At 45.8% G+C, this 26,261-nt stretch overlaps 1 protein-coding gene and 1 long non-coding RNA gene across 4 annotated transcripts in view; one reads left to right on the forward strand and one right to left on the reverse strand.

Annotated features, from left to right (window-relative positions):
* Window positions 1-19,682, reverse strand: part of ABCG1 (ATP binding cassette subfamily G member 1) — a 52,821-nt gene extending 33,139 nt beyond the window's left edge. The window contains exons 1-2 of one of the 3 annotated variants that reach the window (XM_048290436.1): window positions 19,567-19,672; window positions 16,384-16,627 (exon numbers count right to left, since the gene is read on the reverse strand). In XM_048290436.1, coding sequence (XP_048146393.1) covers window positions 16,384-16,627; window positions 19,567-19,608 — 286 coding nt within the window. In that variant the 5' untranslated portion in view covers window positions 19,609-19,672. Of the gene's footprint in view, window positions 1-16,383; window positions 16,628-19,003; window positions 19,196-19,566 lie in introns of those variants that run through there. The other 2 variants (XM_048290437.1, XM_048290439.1) reach the window with 2 other exon arrangements.
* Window positions 19,683-20,386: 704 nt separating this feature from the next.
* LOC125319337 lies at window positions 20,387-22,368 on the forward strand. Its single transcript, XR_007200670.1, has 2 exons — window positions 20,387-20,947; window positions 22,291-22,368. It is a non-coding gene; the product is annotated as an uncharacterized LOC125319337 (long non-coding RNA).
* The last annotated feature ends 3,893 nt before the right edge of the window (window positions 22,369-26,261 follow it).

Consider the following 26,261-nt stretch of genomic DNA (forward strand, 5'->3'; position numbering starts at 1 on the left):
CAAGGTTTGCTTTTTTTAGAGTAGCCCTGGGTGTGCCAGAAGCTGGGAGGGGGCACAGGCAGCTTGGCTTCACTAATTAAACTGCCCTGATCTTCATCCATGAGTTTTCAGCTTTTGCTCTTCTCTCTCCTGTTCTGGGGGCGTGGAGGAGACACTGAGGGAGTGGCTGTGTGGATGCTCAGCCACTGGCCAGGGCCACCCCACCACAGCTATTTCCCCGTGGGAATGTGGAGATGCACTTTTCTGGCATCTTTTGATGAAATTCATAGTAACTTACAGTCCACTGACCATCAGTGAAATCTTCTGTCAATAAAGGGAGCCGAGGTTGCTGACTAATTTGTACACATGCTCTTACACAGTAGGAACCTACATGGATTCAAAGGAGTAGCACCTCTGCTATGAGGAAAGGACTGGAGAATTGGGATTATTCAGCCTGGAAAGGAGAAGCTTTTAGCCACCTAACTGTGGCCTTCCAGTGCCTGAAGGGAGCTGACAAGAAAGATGGAGAGGGACTATTTACAAGGGATGGAGTGACAGGACAAGGGGGAATGGCTTCAAACTGAGTAGATTCAGATTAGATACCAGAAAGAAATTCTTCCCTGTGAGGGTGGGGAGGCCCTGGCACAGGTTGCCCAGAAAAACTGTGGCTGCCCCTGGATCCCTGGAAGTGTCCAAGGCCAGGCTGGATGGGGTTTGGAGCAGCCTGGTCTGGTGGAAGGTGTCCCTGCCCATGGCAGGGGATTGGAGCAAGATGATCTCTCAGTTCCCTTCCAACCCAAACCATTCTATGATTCTAGGAATGTGTCCAGCCCTGTTTCTCACTGCTGTGAAACACCTGAGGAAAAATTTGGTCTACTGCCTATTAGGTACAACAGCTCATGCAATCCATGTTTTTAAAAATACCATAAAAATAAGTAGTATCTTAAAACATTTTAAAATCTCATTGTGACATGAATTACACACAGTGATAAAACAATTGTGGTCTGCCAGGCTACAGACAGTTCTCAGGGCAGCGTGTTCAGTGCCATATGGGCAATGCACAAGTTCAAAGTTTTGAAGCAATTTTTTCTAAGTGTATGTGACAGAACAAGGCACAGTAATAGCAGCCGTAGCCTGTGTGCAAATGGAAAAATAAGCACCTCTAATATTGTTGGTTTTCATTTCAGTGCTGGCTAAATGCTTTTGATCATTATGTGCAAGTGATGAATGCACCACCTGTGTCTTTTTTTGTCCTTGTGCCAACAGGTGAGATTACCTTATTCTGACAGGGGCTGCAGCAATCTGGGTAATGGCACAAGTACAGAACATTGCTCTGTTACCAGATCACAACATTTTCAAAATATTGCCATGTTTTTAAATTCCTGTGTGTATGTGTTAAAACTGAGTCACTGCTCCACTTCCAAGGACGACCTGAGTGAAACCCAACACGCTGCTTTTAAGCTCTGCTATCTGCCCCCAGCGGATGAGTTTCTACTTCTGTACTTGTAATATTTGTAACAGTTCTTGTGTATTTACAGCTGGTATTACTGTTAGCACAGCAGCCTCCACATGCCCTGGTCCCATATTCTTAGTCTACTGACATCAAATATTAAGCTCAAGATCTTGGAGCAGGGACAGCATCTTACCCACTCAATTCCTGTCTCCCACACTCTCCATTTGTTTGCTGTTGATAAATTGTCCTTATACAACTGAAGGGTTTGCTACAGTTCCTACAGCACTGCTCTTAAGACCCTCATATGTCAGTAAAGCGAAGGTCACACCAGGATTAGTTTCACACAGAGTGGTTTATTCAAAACATAATAAAAATTAAAATCGGGCTTTTCCCACAAAAATCCCACTGTCTGTTATGTTAGAATAATGCCTGGGCAAACTGCACAAGGCATGCTCTTGTGGAGGGGTGTTTGCTGAACTTAAACCAGAAAGTGCTTTTAGAACTGAGGAAGAAGCAAGGGCAGAGAATAGGGCTTGACTCCCAAAGTACTTAAACCCCAAGAATGGGACCTGGTCTGGTGGAAATAGCTGATGGATGACTCAAAACCAGTCTCCTCATGAATCCAACAGAGCTGTTGCTTTCTGTCCCAGCAGTCCAGGGACAGCAAAGGCAGGAGTCACCCACGGAGATCGCCCATGAGCCGGGGGTGCAGGGGGGGGCAGGAGTGTCTGGAGGCAATGAGCATAAGGAGAACATGCCACTGCCTTTGGGGAGGTTTACATCTGTCACTTTTTCCATCTTGCAAAGCCGCAAAGAAAATGGTGTAGGTGGACGGCTCAAGATTGCTCTTCTCAAAGGCTTCTTCCTGAAATGGGTGCCTACGCTCTAATACTGACTAAGCTGCTGGGCTTTGCTTCTGATCTCATTAGATAATAATACTGCAATACAAAAGGAGGGGTTAATCTTGACTATATCCCCAATCTCCTTTCCTCGTGTACAGTTGTAAACACCCTGGAAGCATTCGGAGCCACTTCTTCCTCTGGTTTTAGTGTCAGCACCCGCACAGAATGGCTGCCACTGGGGATGGGGGAGCTGGAGGAGGGGAGATAGGTGGGACCGTCTTTTAAAAGACACTGGGCAATTCACACAAATCCTGAGCTGTGGGAGTGCCAAGGTGGCCAGCAGAAAAGACAACTCAGTACAGCTCTTGTCACCTTTATCTCACTTGCCTCACCCCTGTGATGAAGAGACCACCGAGCACTCCTGCTCACAGCTCGGAGATGTGTAAGGGGTACACAGTGTGGATCCCCTCCAGGCTGACCACAAGCAGGCAATAGCCTCCCTAGCCCACTCCCTTTCCCACATCGGAGGTGCTCAGGGAAGGCAAATGCAGCCACAAGGGAACGTGGACACCCACCATGTGCAGAGAGCTCTTCCTGGGAAGTGCCCTCCAGCTGTGGACCTGCAGTGCTCTTATTTGCCTTCCTGGTGCAGTTAAGGAACGTTTCTAGTCCCCAAAAAAATCAGTCAGAAGAACATCTCTACCATATCCCTGTTCTCTGCACCCCTCTCTCAGTGGCTCTTGCAAATCGAAGCACATTATTCTACTTAAAACCTCCGTATTTTCCTTCTGCACTCCAAGATACACAATTCCCCCCAGTTTTCACCAGCAAACCACTGTTCAAACAAACAGAAGTAGCAGACATTTATCTGGCACGTAAACATACTCTCCTTTACACCCAGCAGGAAAACAAGCTGCAAAAATGTTCAGCTAATGAGGAAATTCAGACAATGACGTCGGCAGCTGTAAACAGCAAAATTGCCCAAACAGGTCTGAATTGGACCCACCACTGCTACACATGAGAGCTCCAACCAATTCTTACAACTTCTAAAGGAAACAAGAACAAAGCACAAACAATCTGATTACAAGAGAAATGACTGGGAGCAGAAAATTACTCAACTTATGCAAAGTAATAAGTCCCTATTGAAAAGCATCTGCAAAATGCTGCCTTTTCTTCCTGCTATTCTTTACACCACTGGCACTCAGATAAAACAGCTTCCATTTTACACTCATTTTTCCTGCTATTTTAGCCTGTTATGCAGTTAATCCAATAGCAACAGACCTGAACCACTTCTAAGCAACTGATACTCTCTTGCTTTTCATTTAAAAAAAAAAAAATCAGGCTGCTGCTGCTTTCCCATAATTACATCATCTTGTCACTACAAAGGAGGAGGAGGAATATACACCTCGATAAAAATGTTATCTTCAAAGTGTTTGTTGCAGTGATACACAGGCAGTTTTTGTACATAAATAAATATACCTGAGTGTATGTGCATACATACATCTAAATAAGGAAACAGAGATAACCTATAAATATCTACATATAACCTATATATATATATATAGCCTGGGTATATATATACTCACTAATATTTACAGGTATCTATATAGATATATTAAATGGATATATATTGAACATATTTATATATAAAAAGACAATGCACATACAATATACTTGTAACACATTTCTCTTAGCACTCTGAAAGGAGATCCTCTGATGCTTTCAGACACACCTATATTGCATGGTGTCTGCTGACACATTCCACCACCATACAAACAGGCCTTGAATATTGGTGACATTCAACACTGACATTTAAAATTAATTACATGGGCTCCTGTATTTTTTAGAATGCAGTTTTAGCAGTGAAACATACAAATAAGTTGAAAAGTTTCTTCTGGGTATTAGGCCATACCCTTCCTTCATCAGACTTTATTAATTTCTGTTAATTTGGTCCAGAACGTTCTATCCTAAGACAGCAGCCCTGGCAGAATGCTGATACCTGTTCTTGGCTAAACTCTGTCCAATTTGTCATTGCAGTGATTCCAAGGTTCATTTGGGCCTGTACTTTTAGAGCAGAACAGTATGAACATCTGAGAAGAATTGTAGGTTGACTTTGAAGTTATTTTTGTTTACTGTAAAATATGTGCCACCTTTTGTCCCAATTCAGTTTGCTTGGGGAGTTTATTTTTACTTCCTGTCAATAAGAATCAAAAGATGAGTGCTGAAATGTCACAGCCATGCCCTATATGGAAAAGCCTGCTTTATTTTTATGTATTTGGTTGATTTTATAATGTGAATAGAATATATGGGACTCAGGAGACTGATGCCCATACCTCTGCTTGGAGACTAAAGAGTAAATCTGTTAAGTATTATCATGCATATTCTGAAGTTTCATCTTTCTTTTGGTGTCCCCAGATGTCACACTACTGCACAAGACACAATCATGCTCCATGAACACCAAGTCTTACAGTAACCCCAGGGTTTATGGACTTGTGAGTACTTCAGGTTATGTATTTCTCCTTCAGGTTTACATCATCATTCTCCCAGGCAAGAAATCAAATAGTCAACCTCCTTCAGGGATGTCTGTCAAGCTCCTCTGACTGTTTGTGATATAGCAGCTCACACATATTGTCATAACTCAGCCTTTAAGACAGCAGAACCTGATTTATTATAATCACAAGTGCACAATTTATTATAATCACTCCATTCCCTATCTGCAGTCACAACTTTCCTGAAACTTTCACATGAGAGGGTAAAAATGTGCCTAATGTGAGTTCCACTTCAGTGATGATTTACACCACAGGGAAACTTTCCATGGGCTTAAACAAACAACTGGCCAGCCATATTATTTCATTTATTTTTAAATACAAAGCTTAGAAAAATCAAACCAGCCAAGAAGGTCTAAAAATGGTCTGTGCTCAGTTATGTGATAAAAGGCCAGTCAGAGTGAGCACAGAGACTGAGCTGAGGCTCAGAGGACGCAGCCCCCTCCCTGAATTGGCCACTCTGAAGATGTTAAGATGAAAGGGCCAGGACTACTGTTCCTGGAGGAAAGCCCACCAAGATGTGTCCACAGGGAAATTCTCTCCCTGGAATGCTGTACTTTACCATGTCATGCAGGGGGAACAGAAATTTGGGATGGTGTAAAACCAGCCAAAGGGGTGGCTATGGGAATTATAGAGTGAGAACTACCCATCACAGGACATTTAGGAGAATTGCAAAAGGCAGGGAAAGGAATGGATCAAGGACTGAGGAGGAACAGGCCTGAGAAAGTAGATGGAAATGGGGATTAAAGGGGCCAGAAGCATGTAAGGAGGCAACTACAGCTGTCTGACAGGGATCCTAATGGGACTCCTGATAAGCACTGTTCCCAGATTTCTCACGTGGGAATGCCCTCACCACTGTGAGTTCATGTGCAGAGATGGTCTCAGCATGAGCAGCAGAAGTTTTTCAGCTGCTGGAGCAAGAGGCTGCAAATCTGAGGGGTTGTAGGTCCAGGTGCCAACAACAACTGAAGGAGACCAGAGTCTGAGGACCTGATTGGATGGACAGTGTCCAAAACCCACTGGGGCAGAGACCTTTTGTGTGTGCTTGTGTGTGGAATCCACAATCACCCAGCCAGGAGGAATGTCAGCGAGACACCAGGGCTGCTCAGGTTTGCCCATCTGTGTTTAGGAGGGTGCTGGAAAAGCCCTCTGTCCTCCTGCTGGTCCATAGAGCTGGCTGGGTGCCCTGCCTCACCACTAACTGGGCTTGGAGTTACAGAAGCGAGGCTGCCACACACCAGGGCAGGAGGAATCCCCTTATGTCTCAAAGCCCCACCAGCTCCAGCCGCTACTAACAGTGTGATTTTTACAATCATTATCATTGGACACTCTTGCACACTCCTTGTGAAGGACACAGCAGTTCTGGTTACAAAACAGACTGACCCAACTCGTTTTCCAAAAAGTCTCCCATCAATCATCTTTGTATCTATGTACTGTCAATTTGTTCCTCTGGGGCAAATTCTTCTTCAAGTAATTCTTCAAGACTCAGGGTCAAAATGAAAACCCAGGGGAGTAACTTTTCACTGCCAGCTGTGCACAGATGTGCCCCTCTGCACTGTCCTCGCCTTTCTGACTCACGTTTCTCTGGTGACAGCATAAGACCGTCACCTCTCCAAGTGGAGAAGGAAGAGGAACTCAGTCCCAGACAGCCACTCACAGGCTTCAGCTTTATGAGACTCAAACAGCATTTTAGGCAGTCAGGCCTTGATATTCATATGCAATAAGCTGGCTGCAGTTTGTGGCTTTTTGACCCAGAAAAAGAAGATGCTCTTCCTCTAATTGCAAATATTTAGCTTCAATCCCCTTTCTTTTAATTGGGTACTCATTTACCCATTCTAGCCCTGCCATGCTGGTGTTATTAGAGTGCTTAATATTCAAAGCACTTGAGGTAATAACATCATGACTAAAAAAAATTACAGTGGCCATGCTCTGCTGGTGCAGCCCCATCCACTTGACTGCTTCAAAAGCACAGAACAGATGCAACAGGGCAGAATTTAACTCCATCGCTTAACAAGAGTATTAAAAGCTTCAGTTTCTGGGGTTCTTTTCCTTTAAATTTCATATTAACCAGGTGCACCACTTCATTTGAAACTTCTCTGTTCTGTCTGGCATAAAAGCTTACCCTCTAAAGCTCAGCAAGAGACAGAGCATGGGTCCATTCTCATTCACCCAGGAACCTGATCACTGTATATTCTATCTTCTCCTCTCTTTTGCAGCAGAAGAGCTGCAATTATAAACATTTGTCATTACCCTAAACATGTGAAGCTGGAAGAAATATGATTCTTACACAAAAGATGCAGGCTGTACGTACCAGATGAGAGGTGGATGTGAAATTAGCTTGTAAAGCCAAGGTCTCTGCCATTTATTTTTATCTGGAACAGATACATAACAAAACAACCTGAACAAACAAGCGGTCATCTCTTTGGCTATTATGTAATTCCACATAGTTCTGCCTGGTGAGAATCTGGATGGCTTTATCCCTGTACCTTCTGAAGAAAATTAAGTCCTCAGAATGCACCTGTTTCCCTCACAAATCAGCAAAGTCTAAATGAGCTGTAAATGGGAATAGAAGCCCAGCAGTGACAAGAAGGTCCAATAAGGAAACGCAGTCCCACGGGTTCCCACGGCATGACTCGAGCCATACTGCAGCACACATCCCCAGCCACACCACTTCCTAGACAGAATTGCTTTGTCCTCGTTCCAGAGACACCTACACAGGACCAGTCCTGCTGTATTTTATGCCACCACTCACATCTGATCAAATATTCACTCCAAAGTCTACTTTTCTAAGAGACAAAGTGTCCAAAGGCCAAATTAAACTCAAAACGTCTGCACTAAAGCACAGAATTCACAAGGGAGACACTTTCAAAACAATCATTCATGGGGATATTTCAGCAGGCCTCCTTAGTTACTTGTAGGAAGCTACTGAGGTTCAAAGTTACTGAAAACAACCAAAACTGTTTGGCCTTCTCTGTCTGTGCTGTTGCCCTTTTCCATCACACTTGGGGATGAACAATTTCAAGAACTGGTTGAAGAGGGCAGTAATTCTCCCATACATATTTTATTATGTGTTCTTCTCACGAAGTTGGTGAAAAAGTGACTACATTTGGACAATCTGGGGACCCTCAGTCTTTCTATCTCCTGATTAACATAGGCTTTGATATCAGGAAGAAGACTGCTGTTAAAGCTTGGTCCTGGGCTTGAGAAGGAACACTCTGCCAGTCCTAGGGACTGAAGTTCTGACTATAAATTTCTTTCACAGAAGAAAACTAAATTTTCTACATGGTAAGTAAGAGCTTGTGGATTTGTTGTCCCCTGTACCAGTGGTGTTAACCAAAAATTGGTGGCTGCTGGGTTCAAAGCTGGCACAGTGGTCAGGCAATCTGAACCACCAACACCTCAGCTTCTTACTGTCCCAAGGCTTTTGGTAAGAGAGATAAGATCTTGTCCAGAAGTTTCTGATAAAAGATTTGGCAACATTAATTGTATGTGATGTCTTTTGGAAGGAATACCTAAAAGAAAAGAGGGGCATTTTGTCATCTGGCATGGATGTCATGTTTCAGCAGGGTCTTTTATTGAAGTTCCAAAATAAAATAATCCCACAAGAAGGTAGGTGGCCAGTTCTCTCAGCTGCCTGCTGCAAAGGAAGGGACTCTGGGCACAGTGACCCAAACTCCCAATTTACTTCTGACAAAAACTCAGTCTTATGTAAGACACATATCCTTCTGCAAGTCACAGAGGTTCTAGGGGTAAAGCATGGCTGCTGCATTTAGGTTTTGCCTCAAGGACATTCACTTTGAGAATGAACACCCACCTTTCAGTTTGCATCGCTTTAATTTTAAATTCAAATCAGTTCATTCCCACGTGCTAAGCTACCATGTAAATCTTGCTGGGGTTCTCCTTGCATGTTGTTTCTTGTAAGTCTTGACATGTTAATTTTAATAATAAGACCGAACACTGTTTTCTAGAAGAAGACAAAAGTTAAAAGGGTGCAGATGTAAATCATAAAGCAGTGCAGATGTGAATTATAAAGCAATTGAGGCAGGGCCTGCCACATTCTCAGTAGTACCATGTTCTGTCTCCCCAGTTTACCTACAAGAACAATGCTAAAGGGAAGAGTGAAGCAAATAATTTTTTAGAGAATACAAAGCCGAACTCTGAGATACTAAAACCCCTGATAACAAAAATCTGCCCGAGTGAGCTGGTAAGCTCAGACCCCATGGAATTCCAGAAGGCACTCTCCAAAGTGGCATGTAAGTGCACAAAAAAAAAAATGAACTTTAACAGCACTTTTACTCGAGTTAGCTTCTACTTTTGGCTGCTCTTGTGATTTCTCTTTCCTTTTAGTGAAGTTGTGGAAAACCCTGACCAACCATGTGATGTCTGAAGCCTCCAGTTGCAAAATGCCTCTTGCTTCATCTTCCCTCAGCCTTCAGACAGATCTTCAGACCACTGAAACCAAAGCTACTTTGAAATGTGACAGAAGTACACCCAGATGATGGTGCACGTTGTCTCTACGTCTTCAACACCTCAAGCAGGACATGACCATGTATGTGCAGAGGATAAATCATTTCATCAAATCCCACTCAGCATACAGAAAGTTCTAGTGAAGGGTGTCAGGGTGAATTGCAGCCAGACCCCAACACGTTCTCTGAGAGATGGAACAACACAGACCAGAGCTCAGACTCCCAACAACTCACTGTGACCACTTCTTGGCACATAAATTCAAAAATGTTTTAATTGGTATCTCTCTAAAACTTCCTTCCTCAGTCACAAGTTTTCACAGCAGCAGTTAATAAAATGTATTGTATCAAAACATTAGCTAGCATGAAAAATAGTGAGGAGATCATAATGTTTAGGTTTAATAAACAATACAGCAAAGAGAAAGAAGAAGATGATGTTCTGCTCACACAAAGACTCAGTGACCAAAACTCACTGAGTCAAACTCAAGGCTCATTTCTAAAAAAGCTCCAGGTCAAAAAAACCCCCCAAACAAACAAACAAGCAAACAAAAATCAAACCCCAACAAAACCAAACCCACAGTAACAATGGGATCTGCTTGAAGAAAAACAAGTAATGCTGAAGCAAGGTCATACTCAGCTGGAAAACAGTAGAAGGATCAGACAAAGGGGCTGACCAAGACCTGTACCCAATAACCTCTGTTTTATGGAACACATGCAAAAGGACACTGGGAGTTATTTATCACTTAATGAAACACTGTGAACTATTCCAGAAACAGTGACTACTCAGTATATTTTTACCATCTTGACACAGCCGAAGTGTTGAAAGAAAAACTGCACGGATTTTATCAAGGTTAAAACATGTGCTCAGAAGCCCTCTGCTAAAAAATCATGTCTCATTTTTATTGATTTTGCCAACATCTTAAGCTGCTGCCAACGAATCTACACAGTATTTGCCTAAAAAGAACCTTTTACCATATTTGCCTAAAAAGAACCTTTTACCAGCATCGCAGTTGGTTGCAACCGGCCTAACTTGTTTATTCTTCCTAACATATGGATCTTAATTTGCACACATCCTCCTCTCCGAGATGAAAACACGCTCTCAGACAAAGCAGGCAAAAAATGGTCGAGAACAATACAACCCATCTGTCAGAGAGAGGCGAAGGGGGGGGGGGAAAAAAAAAAAAAAAAAAAAAAAAAAGCAAACTCTCGGAAAGTGGGTTTTGCTCATTCCTGCTCGGCATCTTTCCCTCCCTCCTTCCCATCTTAGCAACAGAGCCTGGAGCAGCCAACCAGGCAGGAGCGCATCCCGCCGGGTTACTGCAGTGCATCGGCCGCGAGTAACCGCGCCGGGCGGGCATGCGGCACCTCCACCGCACTGCACCTGCCCCGGCTCCCAGCACGGATCAGCACAGCGTTCAGGCCAAATCCTCCCCTCCTCTGTTTCATCTGGATGTCTCTGGAAGGGATGGGAGAAGGGGGAGGGGGGGGATCTTTTAAATGAAGTCATAGAAAGGATGCTGCAAAAAAAAAAAAAAGGAAGAAAGAAAGGGCGCCCAACTAAATAAAGGAAACGGGTCGGTGCGAGCGTGTGTACCAGAACTAATTCCTAAGACAGCACCGAGGCAAATGAGCAAAGCCCAGCCTGTTTAAATCTCTGCTGATGGTTTGACAGCGGCTGAAGTTTCCATCTTATGCAGAGAACGGTATTAACATAATATACAGCCCTCGGAGCTGGAAGGCAGAGATCGCGCTGTTCTGATGACACTATCTCGGGCTGTGACGGCCACTTTTCGCCTTTCATGAATACCAAAGAACCTGCCAAAGACTCCATGTTCCCCATCGGACACCTCGGAGCCCCCCGGAATGAGCCCGGTCCTTCCTCTCCTCCCGCTGCTGCCGCTCAAAGCTGCGGAGCAACAACCTTGACAGCAAAGACAGCACCTCTCCGGTTTGTTTCCAAATGTCTGAGCCATCAGAACAAACCCAAAATAGCAAGAAATACCGCGTTTTCTGCTGAGCATGAATTTCTGTACTGCTCCTAAGCCACTCCACGAAAATCCCCGGCTGCATTCTGCCCGGCCGGAGCACGTTCCCTCAGAGGTTACTAGAGACCAAATCCTACCAGAACTCACACTCGAACGCAGCACAAATGACTCATTACAGTCCTAAAAATAACAACGGAGAAATTTCCAACTAAAACGCTGCCTAATTAACCATGAATACTGAGAAGTGTGAGAGGAAAGAAAAAAAAAAAAGCAAAAGCAATCCCTGAGTTGTTGTGTTTTGAAAGCAAATTTATCACTGCTTTCTTGCTGGATGCACTCCATCAAATAGGCAGAATATTTCTATTTCCATCCTATATTATAGCAAAGCCACCTAGAAAGAATAGAGCTAATGTCTTTTCATGGATATATAGAATGTATATATATCTTTATAAAGTAAAGCTGAATGACTTTGACCTAGACAGAAAGCTCCAAAGCACTTTTCATGCCCCCTTTGTATAGGAGACTATACATAATTCATCCCCAAACCACAATTCAGATTATTTCATGGTGCTTTTAACAGAAATGGCAGAATCCTGAGGCACTGACTTTTCTAACAAATCCTCTTGCAAACAGTTTTCAGGCAGTCCTAGTACGAAAACCTACACATCTATAATCTTTCTATGAACTGGTAAAACCAATCTCTGTGTTTCTGTGATTTACATTTCAAACTGCAGTTTAAACACACAGCTCAGAAGCCAAGATAAGACCCACTTTCATCTCTTTCTCTAACCTTAGATAAATGGCTTTGTAACAAGGCAGTGAAACTTCGGCCACGCTCTGTTCTAAGCTCTGCAGATCTTGCTTTTTTACATTTAAGGATCCACGCTGGATCTAACACAGGACTCTCCTCTTTCTCTTTCCCTCCAAGCTAGCTGGGTCCTTCATCCTAAAAGAAAGGGGAACTATCCTGGGGCTAAGCAGCCCTATTATTTCTATGCGTGCTGAAGTTCCCTTTTTCCAGCTTTGCCAGTCCATGTTAACCTCACAACAGTTCCTCCAGGAGTCCCGGGGCTTTCTGAAATCTTGAACCTCGCTGACCCACAGAAAACCCCCAGGCCATGCTCAAACATAGACTGGATTCAAAGACCGAGACACATTTTCAGTTCTGGAAGATCCTTAACCTCACAAGTCACTCAAAAATCTCCTTACTTCAAAACTGAAGGAACAGTTGTTTCTACCTGTTGACCAATTCCCTAGAAGCTTTATGGGGAAAAGGCCAAAGTCGACTGAGACCTTCTGAAACTTGTATCTCTTTAACCTCTTCAAAATTCCCATTTTGGCAACAACTCCCACGGAATGGAATGGGTCAGATACAGCTGCTTTGATCAAGGACTGACCTGCCATATTCATTCCCTGTTAATCCCACTGACCTCAGGGGAAATTACACCAGGAATTAATCAGATCCAGAGTCACACCAATCTCTGCTACAAATTTGATAAAGCCTCATAAGGAGAGAAGCATTTATCATATAAAACTTAGAATCAAAATGCCCCTCCTTATATTTAAAGAGAAAATTATATTTAATAGTTTAATTAGGCAGTTCAAGGCTGAGACAAAAATCAATGAAAAATTCCAATTTGAAGTCTACTATGTCTTATTTAGCTTCTTTGTTGTTGACAAGCAATACAAATTCACCTTTCTTTGGGCTTTTAATGAAAAGTAAAAGACATGACATACCATGAGTTGCATTGTCTGAACAATCAAGCTAAGTACAGAACACAATGGCAGCACTACTAATTATTCCTCCTTCTGCTAATTTACAACCTAACCTTAACATTACTTTGCAATGCCATTTTAACTGAAGGGAATTGCTCTTCAGTTGAATTCCTCTCCAACATGCTGGCACAAATTGTCTTTGCAAGGAAACTATACTTTCTGCCTTTGTGATCCAACAGTCTTGAAAGGTTTTAACTAATTCATTACAGTCGTAGAGAATGATGTAGAAATAGTAGATTTTCTTTTTCAAGCTCCATTTCAGAATAGAAACACCATTAATTTAAAAGGCATATTTTTGAAACAGCATCCCTTATCGCTTCTTACCACAACCAGCACCCAAGAACAACGTGAACTGAGAGACATCTCCTTTCTTTTTTTTCCCCAGCATGTTTTCTGCTACTCTTCTCATAAAAAGTGAATTCAAATATTTCATATTACAGCAATGAAAGAGACTTTTAGCACAGGGTATCCACAAGGAGTGCTGAACTGCAGCCACCACCAGTGTTTGGAGGCACAACATTGCCCTTCTCTTGGGCACTGCAAAGTCCCAGTTTCCCACTGGAGCAGAAACCAGTATAAGGCAGTCAGAATAGTTTTACATGTAATGCACTCAGCTACAAATCCATCAGGTTTAAACAGAGATACCCCAAATTACACACAAAATGAAATTCTACTTGCAGAACCGCTAAAACATTCAAAGAATCTGAACTGTTTGGTTCCTGCCTTCATTGGAGACTATTCAGGCTATTTGGTTTTTCATTTCTCTAATGGAAAATCTTTTCTGTTAAAACCAATATATTGAGCCAGTCTCTGGGGCAGGGAATGTGGCTGTGAGGAAAGTTTGGTTTCCGTAATCTGACCAGCAACTCACTGAAACACTGAAGCAAAAGACCTTCAGAGGTCACCTGGGCCAGCCTTCCACTCAAAGCAAGACAATCACCAACTCCAGATCAGATCAGCTGCTCAGCCAGATCTCCCACACTCCCTGGTCATGCAGAAAGCCCCACTGTCCCTGGGTGACACATCCCAGAGCTGCACCTGGGGAACAGGTATTTATTTCCTGGGGTCCACCATAAGCCACCCAAACTGCAGTGTGTGGCCATGGGCTCTCGTTAGGTATCATCTGGCACCACTGGCAGGAGTTCGGCTCCTCTACTAGAGGGTAACTACCCTCTAGGCAGCTGTATGCCAGAGTGAGACCATCCCCCAGCTTCCCCCTCACTACACTGAACGAGCCCAGACTCCTCAGCTGCTCTTTGTAGGTCCCTTGAACAATTTTTTATCCCTTTGTCAGACCCTTTCCAGCTTCCTAGTATCTCTGTTGGTATGAGGCACCCAAAACTGATCTAATATTCCAGCTGTGCTCTTAGTGATGAAGAGAAGGATAATGACTTGCCTCCAGCTGGCCATGGCCTCAATCACAGGGTGTGATTCACCTTCCTGACTGTGAGAGCACTCTTTGGCTCACACTCACTTGGCACTGAGTGCAGACCTCCCAGGTCTGTTTTAGGTCCTTGGCAAGCAGAAGAGAGCCAAGTGCTGCTGGCAGACAGCAGCTCAGCCACTCCAAGGCTGTCCTTGGTGGTCCCAGGAATGACACAAGGTGTGGGACCAGGTGAGGAGGATCTGAACCCCTGCAAACAGGCAGCCAGGAAAGTTCAATCTCCTCGTTCAAATCCAAATGTCACAGCCAGTCATAGCCATACCCCAGAGCTAAATCCCTCCACAGGTCATTTTCAGCTGCAGGACATTTTTGCCAGGACATTGTTTTGTTCAAGCCAAGTCACCCAAGCACGTCAGTAAATGTGAACAGAGGTTTTTGGTATAGAACCCCTCAATCACTTCTGGCCAGTGAGAAAGAGATCCAGTTAGAAATCTCAAGCTTCTAAATCTTAAATGAGACATTTTGGCATAGCTCCATTTCTTGGAGGACAAAAAACCTTCAATGTTTTGTGTTTGTTCTGGTAAGATAAAGAATAATTTTGAATGTACCAAAGTTGCTGCCAAACCAAGTTGTTCTCCTATGGACAATGTGGCTCCATGCAATTCTAGCAAATAATTAAAAGAAGGCCAGTGTGTCCACATTCAGTTGTGATGTTGAAAAGCCCATTAAAGCATGAAATCTGCAGATCTTTCAATTGTATGCACAGCCTGTCCACATACAGTAGCACTTTCATGGCAACAGCTCCAGTTCTTTTCATACCACACATTTTTAGACTACTGAAGCCTTGGTGTTGTGATAATAACACAATTTACAGACAGCAGCCAACTACTTGGTGAAACAATTTCAAGTGGAACCTTTAAGCCAGTGGACTTACAGTTTCAGAGCCAGTGCAGGTATCAAGTACGGCTCAGGTGAGCGCTGCACTGGCAGGGCCTTATCTCATAAAAGATCTAAAGCACACAACCATACAAATTTACATTACTGAGAGAGAATTCCTCAAGGAAGAGCAATTATATCATTTAGTACACAGAATCCTCCTGAAGATTTCAATATTTTCCCTTGGGCATACTTCTTTTCGCTGGCAGGAATTTACTGCACGACCTAGTTTTCCTTTCAGAGAGGACTAGTCACACACACCCAAAAAACCCCCCAAAACTCTCTAGGAAACACACGGTTACACAAAGCAAATGAAGGTATTAAAGGAATGGTTGCCAAGCAGAGGAGAAAGGACAGAGCCACCTTTCAGAACTGGAATCAGCCAAGAATATATAAAAAAGAGAGTTGAGAGTTCTTACTCCCAACACTTCTCTTTCCTTAAGAAGTGCCCAATACCTTTTGGTATGGCCTGTGTTGCAGGCTGCAAACTCTTTGCAGTGTGTATCAGCAAAGGAGCTACCCAAAGAGCATCCTGGTCCTTGACTAAACCACAGGATGACTAAACCACACCACTGGCAAGAGCCAGTAATTTCATCAAAGAAATTAGAAGCTTAGAGAGACCCATCCAAGCTGCAGAGAGACCTGTAGCTCACAGCACTTCTTTCCAAACATAGCCTTTAAAGAAAAGAATTTTTTATCCTGGTGTCTAATGCCTTCTGAAATTCTGAGATACTCGCTGTTCTGAAAGAGTACTGAAAAAACAACCATTTCACAAAACAGCCAACTGCAGGAGTAAAAAACAAAGCCTCCTCATTTCCCCCACCCCCATCTTTAAACTCCTGCATGCTCTACCCACCCTCAACAATAAATTGTAGACAGGCAGGATCACAGGACAGATATTTGGCAGCACAGCAATACTATATTTACATCAAATACTTAAGAATTGGGAGGCAGAAATAAGCAGTTGTATGAACTACTGCATCTACAGCTTCTCGTGGATGAAACCTTGTTTTCCTCACCTTTCTTTCTCCACCACGGCCCTTCCTGGATAGAGTAGGACAGTTCTTTAAACTCGATGTTCACAGCTGGCCTACGGGGCAGGTAGGAGAACCTGTGAGCTTCTGTCAGAGCATTGTCCACTTTTTTTAGGTGTCCATTCATGAGTCGAATGTCCTGGGTGTCTGTGCCATTGGAGACCACCTCGTCCACTGAAACACACACGGACTTTGGCTCGGCCATGGTGCAACCAGAACTGCTGCCACCCTGCAGGGGAAGTGCAGAAAAGTTCACAGACTTTTGTTTAGGAACATGTTGCAAAGCCTTCTGCATCAGAGGAATTATTCTGTAGACAATGCAAGAATCTGGCACCGTAATGTGCTGAAAGGTGGAAGAGGAGTAAAATAAAGCAATCTTCTGTTCATTCTGCCTTGACAGAAGAGGTTAAAGAGCTCTTGCAGCACATACAGTCCCTTTAGCACTAGTTTTCCTTTCAGATCTTGCACCAGATTAATACATTTATAAGTTTAGTCCCCATTGTATTTGGTTTCTCATGCACTTAAGGAATTTGGTTCTCGTTACTCTGATTCCAGAGCTGGGGACAGAGCTGAAGGGGGAAGGGAGCTGGCTGAACAATTACTTGTGCAGACATTTCAAAAGACAGCCACTCAAAATGTCCAAAAGCTCTCGTTCCTCTGGATCAGCCTATGCTTCTGTAAAGGTGAAATGATATTTCTGAGAATTTTGAAATATACTGTTTCCTGCCTCCCTTTCTTTTGCACTGACTGTTCTGGAGACTTTGCAACCTGGGACAACAGTAAAAGTAAAAAAAAGGTTTTTCTGGAGGTCTTTTAGGAAAGCACAATGCTTTGCACCCAAAATTCTTGAGTTCTTTCCATGCTCAATAGTGGTAACTAATGGCAATCTTATCAGCTACATAAACATACAAACCCTGCTCCAGTTCTTGCACCACTGACACTGTAAGGTCAAAGTTCTGTGCTCACAGCCATACCTCTTGCTATATTTGCCTATCACAGCATTCGGTGCAATTCCACTTGGCACTTTTTGGACTACATCTCCTTCCCCTTCTCCCCTGACCATGACAACAGCCTTCCTCTTCTTTTTTTAAATTATGCATACAAAATCTGGATTTTTTTCCACTCCTTTTACCAGCACAAGTGCCTTGCACCAATATGAACAGGATGTGTGTAAGCTCAAAAGAAAAAACAGTAATGAATTTTCTTCAGCTAAACAGAATTTTGAACAGTTCAGAGGCTGTTGGCTGTCATCTGTTTGGTAGATGTCATAAGCAGAGCTGAACATCTGCACAGTTGTCTATTAGGAAATTTTGTATTTTTAATGCAGATTCGTATAGGAAAGGACTTCTGTAGATGGCTTAAGTGCCAGGCTTTCCATGCTAACACATCTGCCCAAGGATATACAAAGTTATCTCTTGGAAAGCAGATGTGCTGCACTACTTTTCAATGCATGAATGCAAACAGAGCTGCGGGTCCTGCCACTGTTTCCCTCCATTTGTCCAATTCAGATAAGAAGTGACATTGCCCCCTCTTCCCTGTGCCACTTCCATCCTCTCTCTCATGGTTCCTGGTCTTCCTATCTTTGCTGTAACAGCAGCACAGCTCAGATCAGTCATTTGTCATGAATGCTGGCAAAAACATTAAAGAAAACCACAGTCCTACATAATCACTGATGAAAAAAAAGTACTCCTGCATAACCACTCCATAGCTGGTGTCTTCACATTCTTCGTGCACAAGCCCCAAGTTCTGGGAAAAAAAGCAGCTCTGCTCACCACATTTTCTCAGGGAAGAGATTTTAATCGTGCTCTCAACTTACTTAGAGGTCTGGTATCCAGTAACACTTACTGTCAAATTCTTAAATAGTTGACTGCCATGGTATGTAATTTGAACATAACAAGAGTAATGTGAAACATCTTAGAACTCAACAATTAAGGCAGGGGAACTTCCCTAAAACCTAAGAGAAGGTGAGTTAACAATATTCTTCCCTGAATGTTTCCAAGGCTTACTATGGCACTCATAATCTGTTTTGTTCCGAGGAACCACTGAGCACCTTCACACATCGGAGGGAATATCCAAACTCTAACTCTCAATGAGCAGGTCACCTTGATTATTCAGGTGACAGTCAGAGCTTCTCCAGTTTAGATCGATTCAAAAAGAAATACCCTTTGGACAAGATCCTTGCCTCTGACTACTCAATTATCTGAAAGCATGAAGCCAACGACTTTTGTTATCGGGACATTAAACAATTTCAGTCACTCTGTGCACCGAGCTGCCTGTTCACACACCTGCCTCCTCCAGGGACCACCTGCTACGGGTGAGGATCCCCCCGGAGCACCTGGCACGCTCCAAACGCCTCCCGGTCTTGGGATCACCTTCGCTTGGAAAAAGCCGGGCAACCACGTGGCTACGACAGCCACGGACTTACCCAAGCCGTGCGTAAGGCACAGACACACCTGAACCCCCTCCGTAGGCCCCAACACCCGCGGCCCCCTCTCTTCTCCGCTGCCGCCCCGCAGTGATGCCCAGCCCCGCACGCCGAGCTGTGCCCGCACCGAGCCCTGCGCGCCGGGCACCGCGAGCGGCCGCTCCGCAGCACCGCGCTCACCTCTCGGCTGCTTTTGGACAGTTTGGGGTATTTCCCATGTAGTTTGATGGAGCCGCTGAGGAGCCGGGCCGCTCCCGGCGCCCGGCGGGGACGGCAGCGCCCGCGCGGTCGCAGCAGCAGGAGGGTCCTGCGGGCTCTGCCCGCTCCGTCCCCCGCCGGCCCCGGGTGTTATGCAAAGGTTACGGTCCCTCCGCAAATCCGCTGGGAAGCCGGCGGGGCGCAGCGGCGCAGGGAGCATGCTCGGCGATAATCCCCCCGCCTTAGCTACAGACAGAGGTAACTAGCGGTCAAGTCCCGCCGTGCGCCGCCGGCCGCTCGCACACTCGCATCCTTCACCCCGCATCCTGCACCCCGCATCTCGCATCCCTCATCCTCCATCCTGCACCCCGCGGCGGGACGTAGCCCCGGACGCACCCTCCGACCCTGCTTTTCCCTCGGGAAGCGTCTCGGGAGCTCCCCGCGGAGCCCTCGCTCCATCTCCATCTCCATCCCCCAGCCCCGCACCTCGCCCCCCGCCCGGCGCTCGCCGCGGCCCCAGGGAGGGAAGGCAGGGCGCTCCTTACCAAAGCGCTGCCCAGGGAGAAAGCCGCCATCAGACATGCCATGTGCACCGCTGCCCGCCCGGCTGCTGGCGGAGAAGCCCTCGAGTGCCGCCTCTCCGCCCCGACTGGCTGCGGGAGGCGGGCGGGCAGGGATGCAGCTGGGGCCGCCCCCGCCCCGGCCCACCCCTCCGGGGATAGGGGGAGCGGCGGGGTTGGGGCACCCCTCGGCACTGGGGAAGGTGGGCAGCGTGTCCCCAACCCGCCGGTGGCCGTGGCTGTGGCTCTGCCGAAACACGCGGCAGATGCTTGTCCCGGGGACTGGGGCACCGAAGGTCGCTCGCCGGGACATCATGAGAGGGGCTGCCAGCACTGTCCCCACGCTCCGGGCAGGGATGGGCTTCCTGATGGGCTTCCGGAGGCATTCCCTGAGGAAACGGAGAGTAGAAGCACCATCTAATCTCGCCTCTTGCCATCCCGCCTTCACGAGGACGAGACGGCTCTTCTGGCCCTGGGACTGCTACCCACCGATTTATGAGCAAGCCATTGTAGTCAGGAATGGAGAGAAAGAAAACTTGTCACTGAGTTACATTCTCCATTCATTTACTCCTCACAGCAAAGACCTGAATTTCAGCGAGGTCACACAATCACTAAATCGCGGAATGGTCAGGCTGGAAGAGACCACAGTGGATCACCTGGTCCCACCTCCCTGCTCCAGCAGGGCCATCCCAGAGCACACGGCACAGGATTGTGTCCAGATGGTTCTGGAATATCTCCAGTGAGGGAGACTCCACAGCCTCTCTGGACAATCTGTTCAGTGCTCGGTCACTGCACAGGACAGAAGCTCTTCCTCATGTTCAGGTGGAACTTCCTGGGCATCAGCTTCTGCCCATTCCTCTTGTCCTGTTGCTGGGCGCCATGGAGCAGAGCTTGGTTCATCCTCTGACACCTCCCTGCTGACACTGAGGTCCTGCACATGAAAGGCAGTGGGTGGTGTTCACATGGCATTGGGGCTGTGCTGCACTGCTGGCTTCAATCTTGATCCATGTCTAGCCTTTGAGTTAGATTTATTCCCTGTGCTACCTAGGGACAGAAAGCTCTGCCTGACCAGTTTGCCAAGAAGCCAGATGCTGAAAAACCCACCAGCCATCTGAGCGTTCCCATACCTGCTGGGACTGTTTTAGGTGTGTGCTGAGGCTCCCTCTCAATTCCTCTGGAAGCAGCAGAAAGAGGGGATAAAATATAGCAGGAATCTGAGAACTGGATTCAAAGCAACTACCAAACATTTATACAGGAGTTCATAATCTGAGCGGAATCTTCTAATCAGGGAGCTTCCCACCGTGGCTGGAACTCATGTAGCATTGTACAGACACGGGATAAGCTTCACAAAGCCCCTGGGAGGCAAGTAAGTATTTTATCCCTGCAGAGCTGTGGAGGGGTGTTTACCACAGGCAGCGCAGCGCTGCAGGGAGGGAACTGCTGCACAGAACATCTGTGCCAGGTCAGATGGGGTCCCTGCCCTGCAGTATCCTCCCTCCTGACAAGAGGGAGATGCATGCTACATGTGCAAACAAGCGCTTAAGCACAGGGTTGGCTTCTACCAAATGTCTGCCCGATGCTCTCCCAGCCCACAGCTGTTCTTGGCTCAAGGATTTCCTCATGTGATTGTCTCTCCTGAATGTGCTAATAACAACCCTCAGTAGGAATCTCTTCCATGAGGAAAGATTCCCCCTTGGAAACATGCAAAATTTATCATGCACTGCAACCCATTGTCAAGGAATAGTGTGGAGACTCTCTAAGCTCAGTCTTGGATTCAGTCCTTAGATGTTGCAGGAAGTTATTTACTCATAACTCATTTATTGGGGAAGAAATAGCTACCTGCTGGAGAATACCACACCAAACTTGGATGGGCCCATCCAGAAGTCCTCACTGAAGGCTAAAACTGTGTTTGAGTAGACATTTTAAAGACAATTACCTCGTAATATTAGGAATAAAGAGAAATTATGACACATTCTTCCAGTGAGGATCCCAGGGTTTTAGCTAACTTGATTTGGAGCATGTGTCTGTAGCACCCAAAATTTATTCAAGCTTGTCTCTTGTATTTACACTTAGAACATTGTGAAAGCTGCATCATCTCCATACAGGACATGAAAAGGGCTGTGAAATACTGATGTATATGTTTAAGGCACTTACAGCGTAAACCAAAATACTTAAAAACATCATTATTTTAACTCTGAAGGGGAACTAGACACAGAGAGAGAGGAAGCCATACCCTGATCCTAGTGAATGTGTGACACAGACCCAGCACGATGTTTGCTATCCTCTGTTTTAACTTCCTAAAGGCTCAGAGAGAAGCAAGGAAAGCAACATAAAGGCTGGAGCGAAACTGAAATGTACAAAAACTGAAATCTGCTGCACAAACCAAAGTTTCAGCTCTGTCCGTAACAAGTTTGTGGTACCAAGGTGCTGCCTTCCACGAGAGTTTTTCCTGAGCAAGTGTACATGACCAGATCCACAGCATTTATTTTTATCATGGTGGCTGCAGTATCAGTATCTACAGGGGCTTCTTGTAAAACACTGAGACATAAAACAGGTTTATCAGAAACCGAGTTCTATTTGGTATTTTGGTATCTATTTTGATACCACACAGGGGAGAAAAAAAAAAGATTACATAAGATGAAGCACGCTAAAAATAGCCGTCTCCTGCATTCCTACATTCCCTCATTAACTCTTCCATTAACTTTACAGGTGATCCCCTGGTCCCTGCAGACAAAAGAGATCAAGAACACAACTGTGTGTGAAGGGAAAAAAAAAAAAAAAAAAAGAGATATAAAACCGTGTTAAAAAAAAATCGAGGACAAAAAAAAAAAAGGGAAGTTACAAGTGAAGGTGAGGACAGGCAGGCAGGGACAAAAATCTGACTCCTAAAATAGATGAGGAAATAGTAGTAGCTTCCAGGCTTTACAGCAGGATAAGCATTACAGACAGTAGACTGGTGCAGCCCACAGGAAGGAAAAAGAACACTGCAAGCAGAAATGCACTGGGAAAGGCAGGGAAAAGTGGAAATGCACCAACGGCAAGAGAGGGCAGAGGAACAGCAGAGGCACGGGAGGCATTTCAGTGCAGCACTGGCAGCTCTGGTGTCTCTGCGAGAACGAGTTCCTCTACAGAAGTGCTGCAGCCTCGGGAAATGCAAAGGCCACTGTGGACTTCACTGCTGGGATACAACATGTGGGAAAAGCCCAGCGAGAAGTGTGGAGGAGATAGATGAGAAAGGGAAAGTTAGAACGGGAAAAGGCAAAATATTTTAGATGGAATTGTCATTAAAACCATACCTCAGCTTTAGTAATTTGCAGTTTGCCGTTAATTTAAGCTGCTCAGGGCAGAGTTTAAGGAGTTTTCTGGAAAATATTTCAGGATAAATCTTCCTAAAGAGTCAAGCTGAGAGCAAAACCAAACTGCCCACTGTGAAACGCTCATGCAATTATTTGCTGGAATTAAACCCCAACAACAGTTTGCTGTGGACAGAGCATCATTTTGCCATTTGAAAACACATACTGGTTTGGATCGCTTCTGGAGTATGTTTCCTGTCTTCTTAGTCCCTGCCCCAGTTATTTCTGTAGGTTTAGGGAAATAAAAGTGGAAAGAATACAAGTTTGAACAGCTGAAAGGTGAGACTGAGAAAAAAAATACGGTTTGATTCTGAGCCCCTGGCTTTCTGGCAGCTGTGAGTCTCCACTGGAGAAAAAGGGACAAGAGGAAAGGAGAGAACAGGGAAGGGGAAAACAATTCAGCGCTTTAGTGGAAGAGAATAATTAATTTTCACGAAAAGGGAGATTTTTTTTCTCCCAGTATCGCAGTTAGGTGTGCTTCCGAAGCAGGAGATGATCGGCTTTTTTTTCCTTCTCTTCCTCCACCTCCGGCAGAAACTCATTTTTCCTTCGCAGTCTTGCCTTGCTCACTAACTACTTCTAATCCTACTACTTCTACTGAGCCCCCGTGCCGGGGGGGGCCGCGGGTTCGCCGCTTGGGGAGCTCCGTACGCGGAGTCTTGCGCTGGGCGGGACGGAGCAAGGAGCACCACGGCAGCTGCACGACACGACGGAGGGTCCGGTCCGCGCTCGTGCGCTCCCCGAGGCTGGGCACCCCGGACCGGAGCCGCACCGCGCCCTGCCACGGGCCAGCACTGCCGCTGCTGCCCGGCGAGGCCGCAGGGCCGAGCTGCTGAGATGAACCGGCCGGTGAAGCCGCGGGTGGCGGGGATCGAACCCGCGCTGCAGCCGCTGCCAGCACAGCGCTCTAACGCGCTGAGCCAAACGTTCTGCTCCGCTTCTCTGCGCTGCGTTCGCGTGGTGATTCCCGCGGCCCCGCCTCTCCCGGCGGCCCTGCGTTTGGGGGATGTGTCCCAGTGTGCTGTCTCTGCCGTGATTCGTGCGTTCGTGTGATGTTCCCCGGTGTCCCGCCAGCTCTCCGGGCGGGGCAGCCGTGCCCGGCTTCACCTGTGGGACGAAGGAAGTGTGCGATGTGATGCCATGGAGATTTTTCGCCTTTTCTTTTATACCCCTGTTGTACCTTTTTACAACTTCTGTACTCCTAGTGCTTTTCCCCTACATTCTTGGACTTGTTTGTCAAGCTGAGAGACTCAACATTTTAGAAGCTTGGTAGCCAGGGATCAGTGTGCCCCAGAGCCCAAGGTCCTCTCCAGAACACATTCTGTAAACCAAGAGAGAACCATCCAGGGGAAGGTTCCTTGGGGAGGGGGGCTCACTCGAGCCTCTCACTGGGGAATCTTTGATAGATCTGCTAATTAGTAAAACCCATAATGTTATACCCGATGTTGGGGAGATAGACTCGGCGGGGTGCATCTCGATGCACATGACCTGGACGTGTGCACCTAAGGATCCTTAAAATAAATCCCAAGGTAAAATCCCTTTTCCCCTTCTAACCGTGTATGACTCTTGATTTTAAGACCAGGAAAAGGCATCAGATGGAGGTCGCTGCCGTGGCACGGCCCCCAGGCAGCTCCGAGAGGACCCGTGGAGAGAGGAGCCCAGGCTGGAGCAGGTTTCCTGGTGGGACTTGTGACCCCGTGGGGGACCGGGGTTGGAGCAGCCTGGCCTTGAGAGACTGCACCCCGCGGAAGAGTGACCCACACTGCAGCAGTTTGTGGAGAACTGTTGCCCGTGGGATGGACTCGGGCTGGAGGAATTCCTGGAGAACTGTCTCCCGTGGGAGGGACTCGTATTGGAGAAGTTCGTGGAGAACCCTGTCCCGTGGGAAGGACTCCCCTGCCTGAGGAGGGGCAGGAACAGCGTGTGATGGACTGACCATAACCCCCATTCCCCTCTCCCCGCAGCGCTGGGGGAGGAGGCAGAGCTGGGAAGGAGGGAGGGGTGGGAGGATGGGTTTTTAAGATCTGTTTTTACTTCTCGTTATCCTGCTCTGATCTTGTTGGTAATAAATTCAATTAATATTCCCAAGATGAGTCTGTTTTACGGATATGATATTTAGTGAGTGGTTTCTCTCTGCCCTTAACTCATGAACATTGTATTTTCTCTCCTCTGTCTGCTGTGGAGGGCAGTGACAGAGTGGCTTTGGTGGGTGCCTGGCATCCAGACAGGACCCCATGGAAGCTCAGGGTTTGTGTTGTATCTGATCCAAACTCCCTGGATCCTGCTCGACTTCAGCCACTAGACCTGAAGTTTTCTCTCTCGGGTTTTGCAGGGAAAGAATGTGCAAAAAAGGTAAAATCATATTGGAGACCAAAATATAAGGAGAGCCGTAATTTTTCCCCCCCATATTTTATAACCATCATTTGAGTAACTGTCTAAGGCATAATCTGGGGTGTGGCTCTTGCAGCTCTTGCCAAATAACGCAGTTTGGCCAAATTATAGATTTTTAGGGTATAAAAAAAAAGGGAGGGGAAAGTATAATTTCACATATTTTTCATAAAATCTTCTAATGGCTCAAAGACACTGTCTACCCTGAGAATGCTTCGGTTCTGACTTCAAAGTTACCCTCCCCAGAAGGTTTGATTTCACAGCTGTGGTCCTTCCTGTTGCTTCCCTTCCCTATTTATTGGAACAACAGTCATAACCCCTCTGAATTTTGTCATGTCTTTCTGTACATGACATTAATACTTCCCTATCCATATTGGAAACATTCACATAATTCTATTTGAGAAGAATGCGATCAGTCAGTTTAAACAGATCTGCCTTCAGATCTATTTAATATTGAAGAACATAATCAGTCATTCCTTTCAGGTTAGGTATACTCTGTGTAATGGGTGGGATTCATGTCTAATTTTAGCTGCCTGGAAAATTGGTATCTGAGCTAGTCATGTGGATTCTCTTTCAAAAGAGTGAGAATCTTGGAGAAATTGGAGAGAAATGGGCACCCACGAAAGAAAATTCAGGCTTTCCTTCTTAAATATTGACCTTGATTTGGGAGGGATTCTGGGTCCATCTCAGCATCTCTGTCAGGTGGGGAGGGCTCCAGACACTTCACTTGGAACAGCCATGGCCAGTGCTACAGAGATGGATGCCATCTGAGCTGTGTCTTAAACCACATTTGTCTTCAACTGCCATTTCCAGGAATAACACAAGAGGTTTCACATGCTCATTTCTCACCAGATTTTATCTGTATTTTTACATCTGGGTACTGGAATGTCCCTCTCCCGAGATGCACAGGCAAGAAATTCAAGGGCACAACATCAACCT

Source organism: Corvus hawaiiensis, chromosome 2 (genome assembly GCF_020740725.1).
Source record: "Corvus hawaiiensis isolate bCorHaw1 chromosome 2, bCorHaw1.pri.cur, whole genome shotgun sequence".
NCBI lineage: Eukaryota > Metazoa > Chordata > Aves > Passeriformes > Corvidae > Corvus > Corvus hawaiiensis.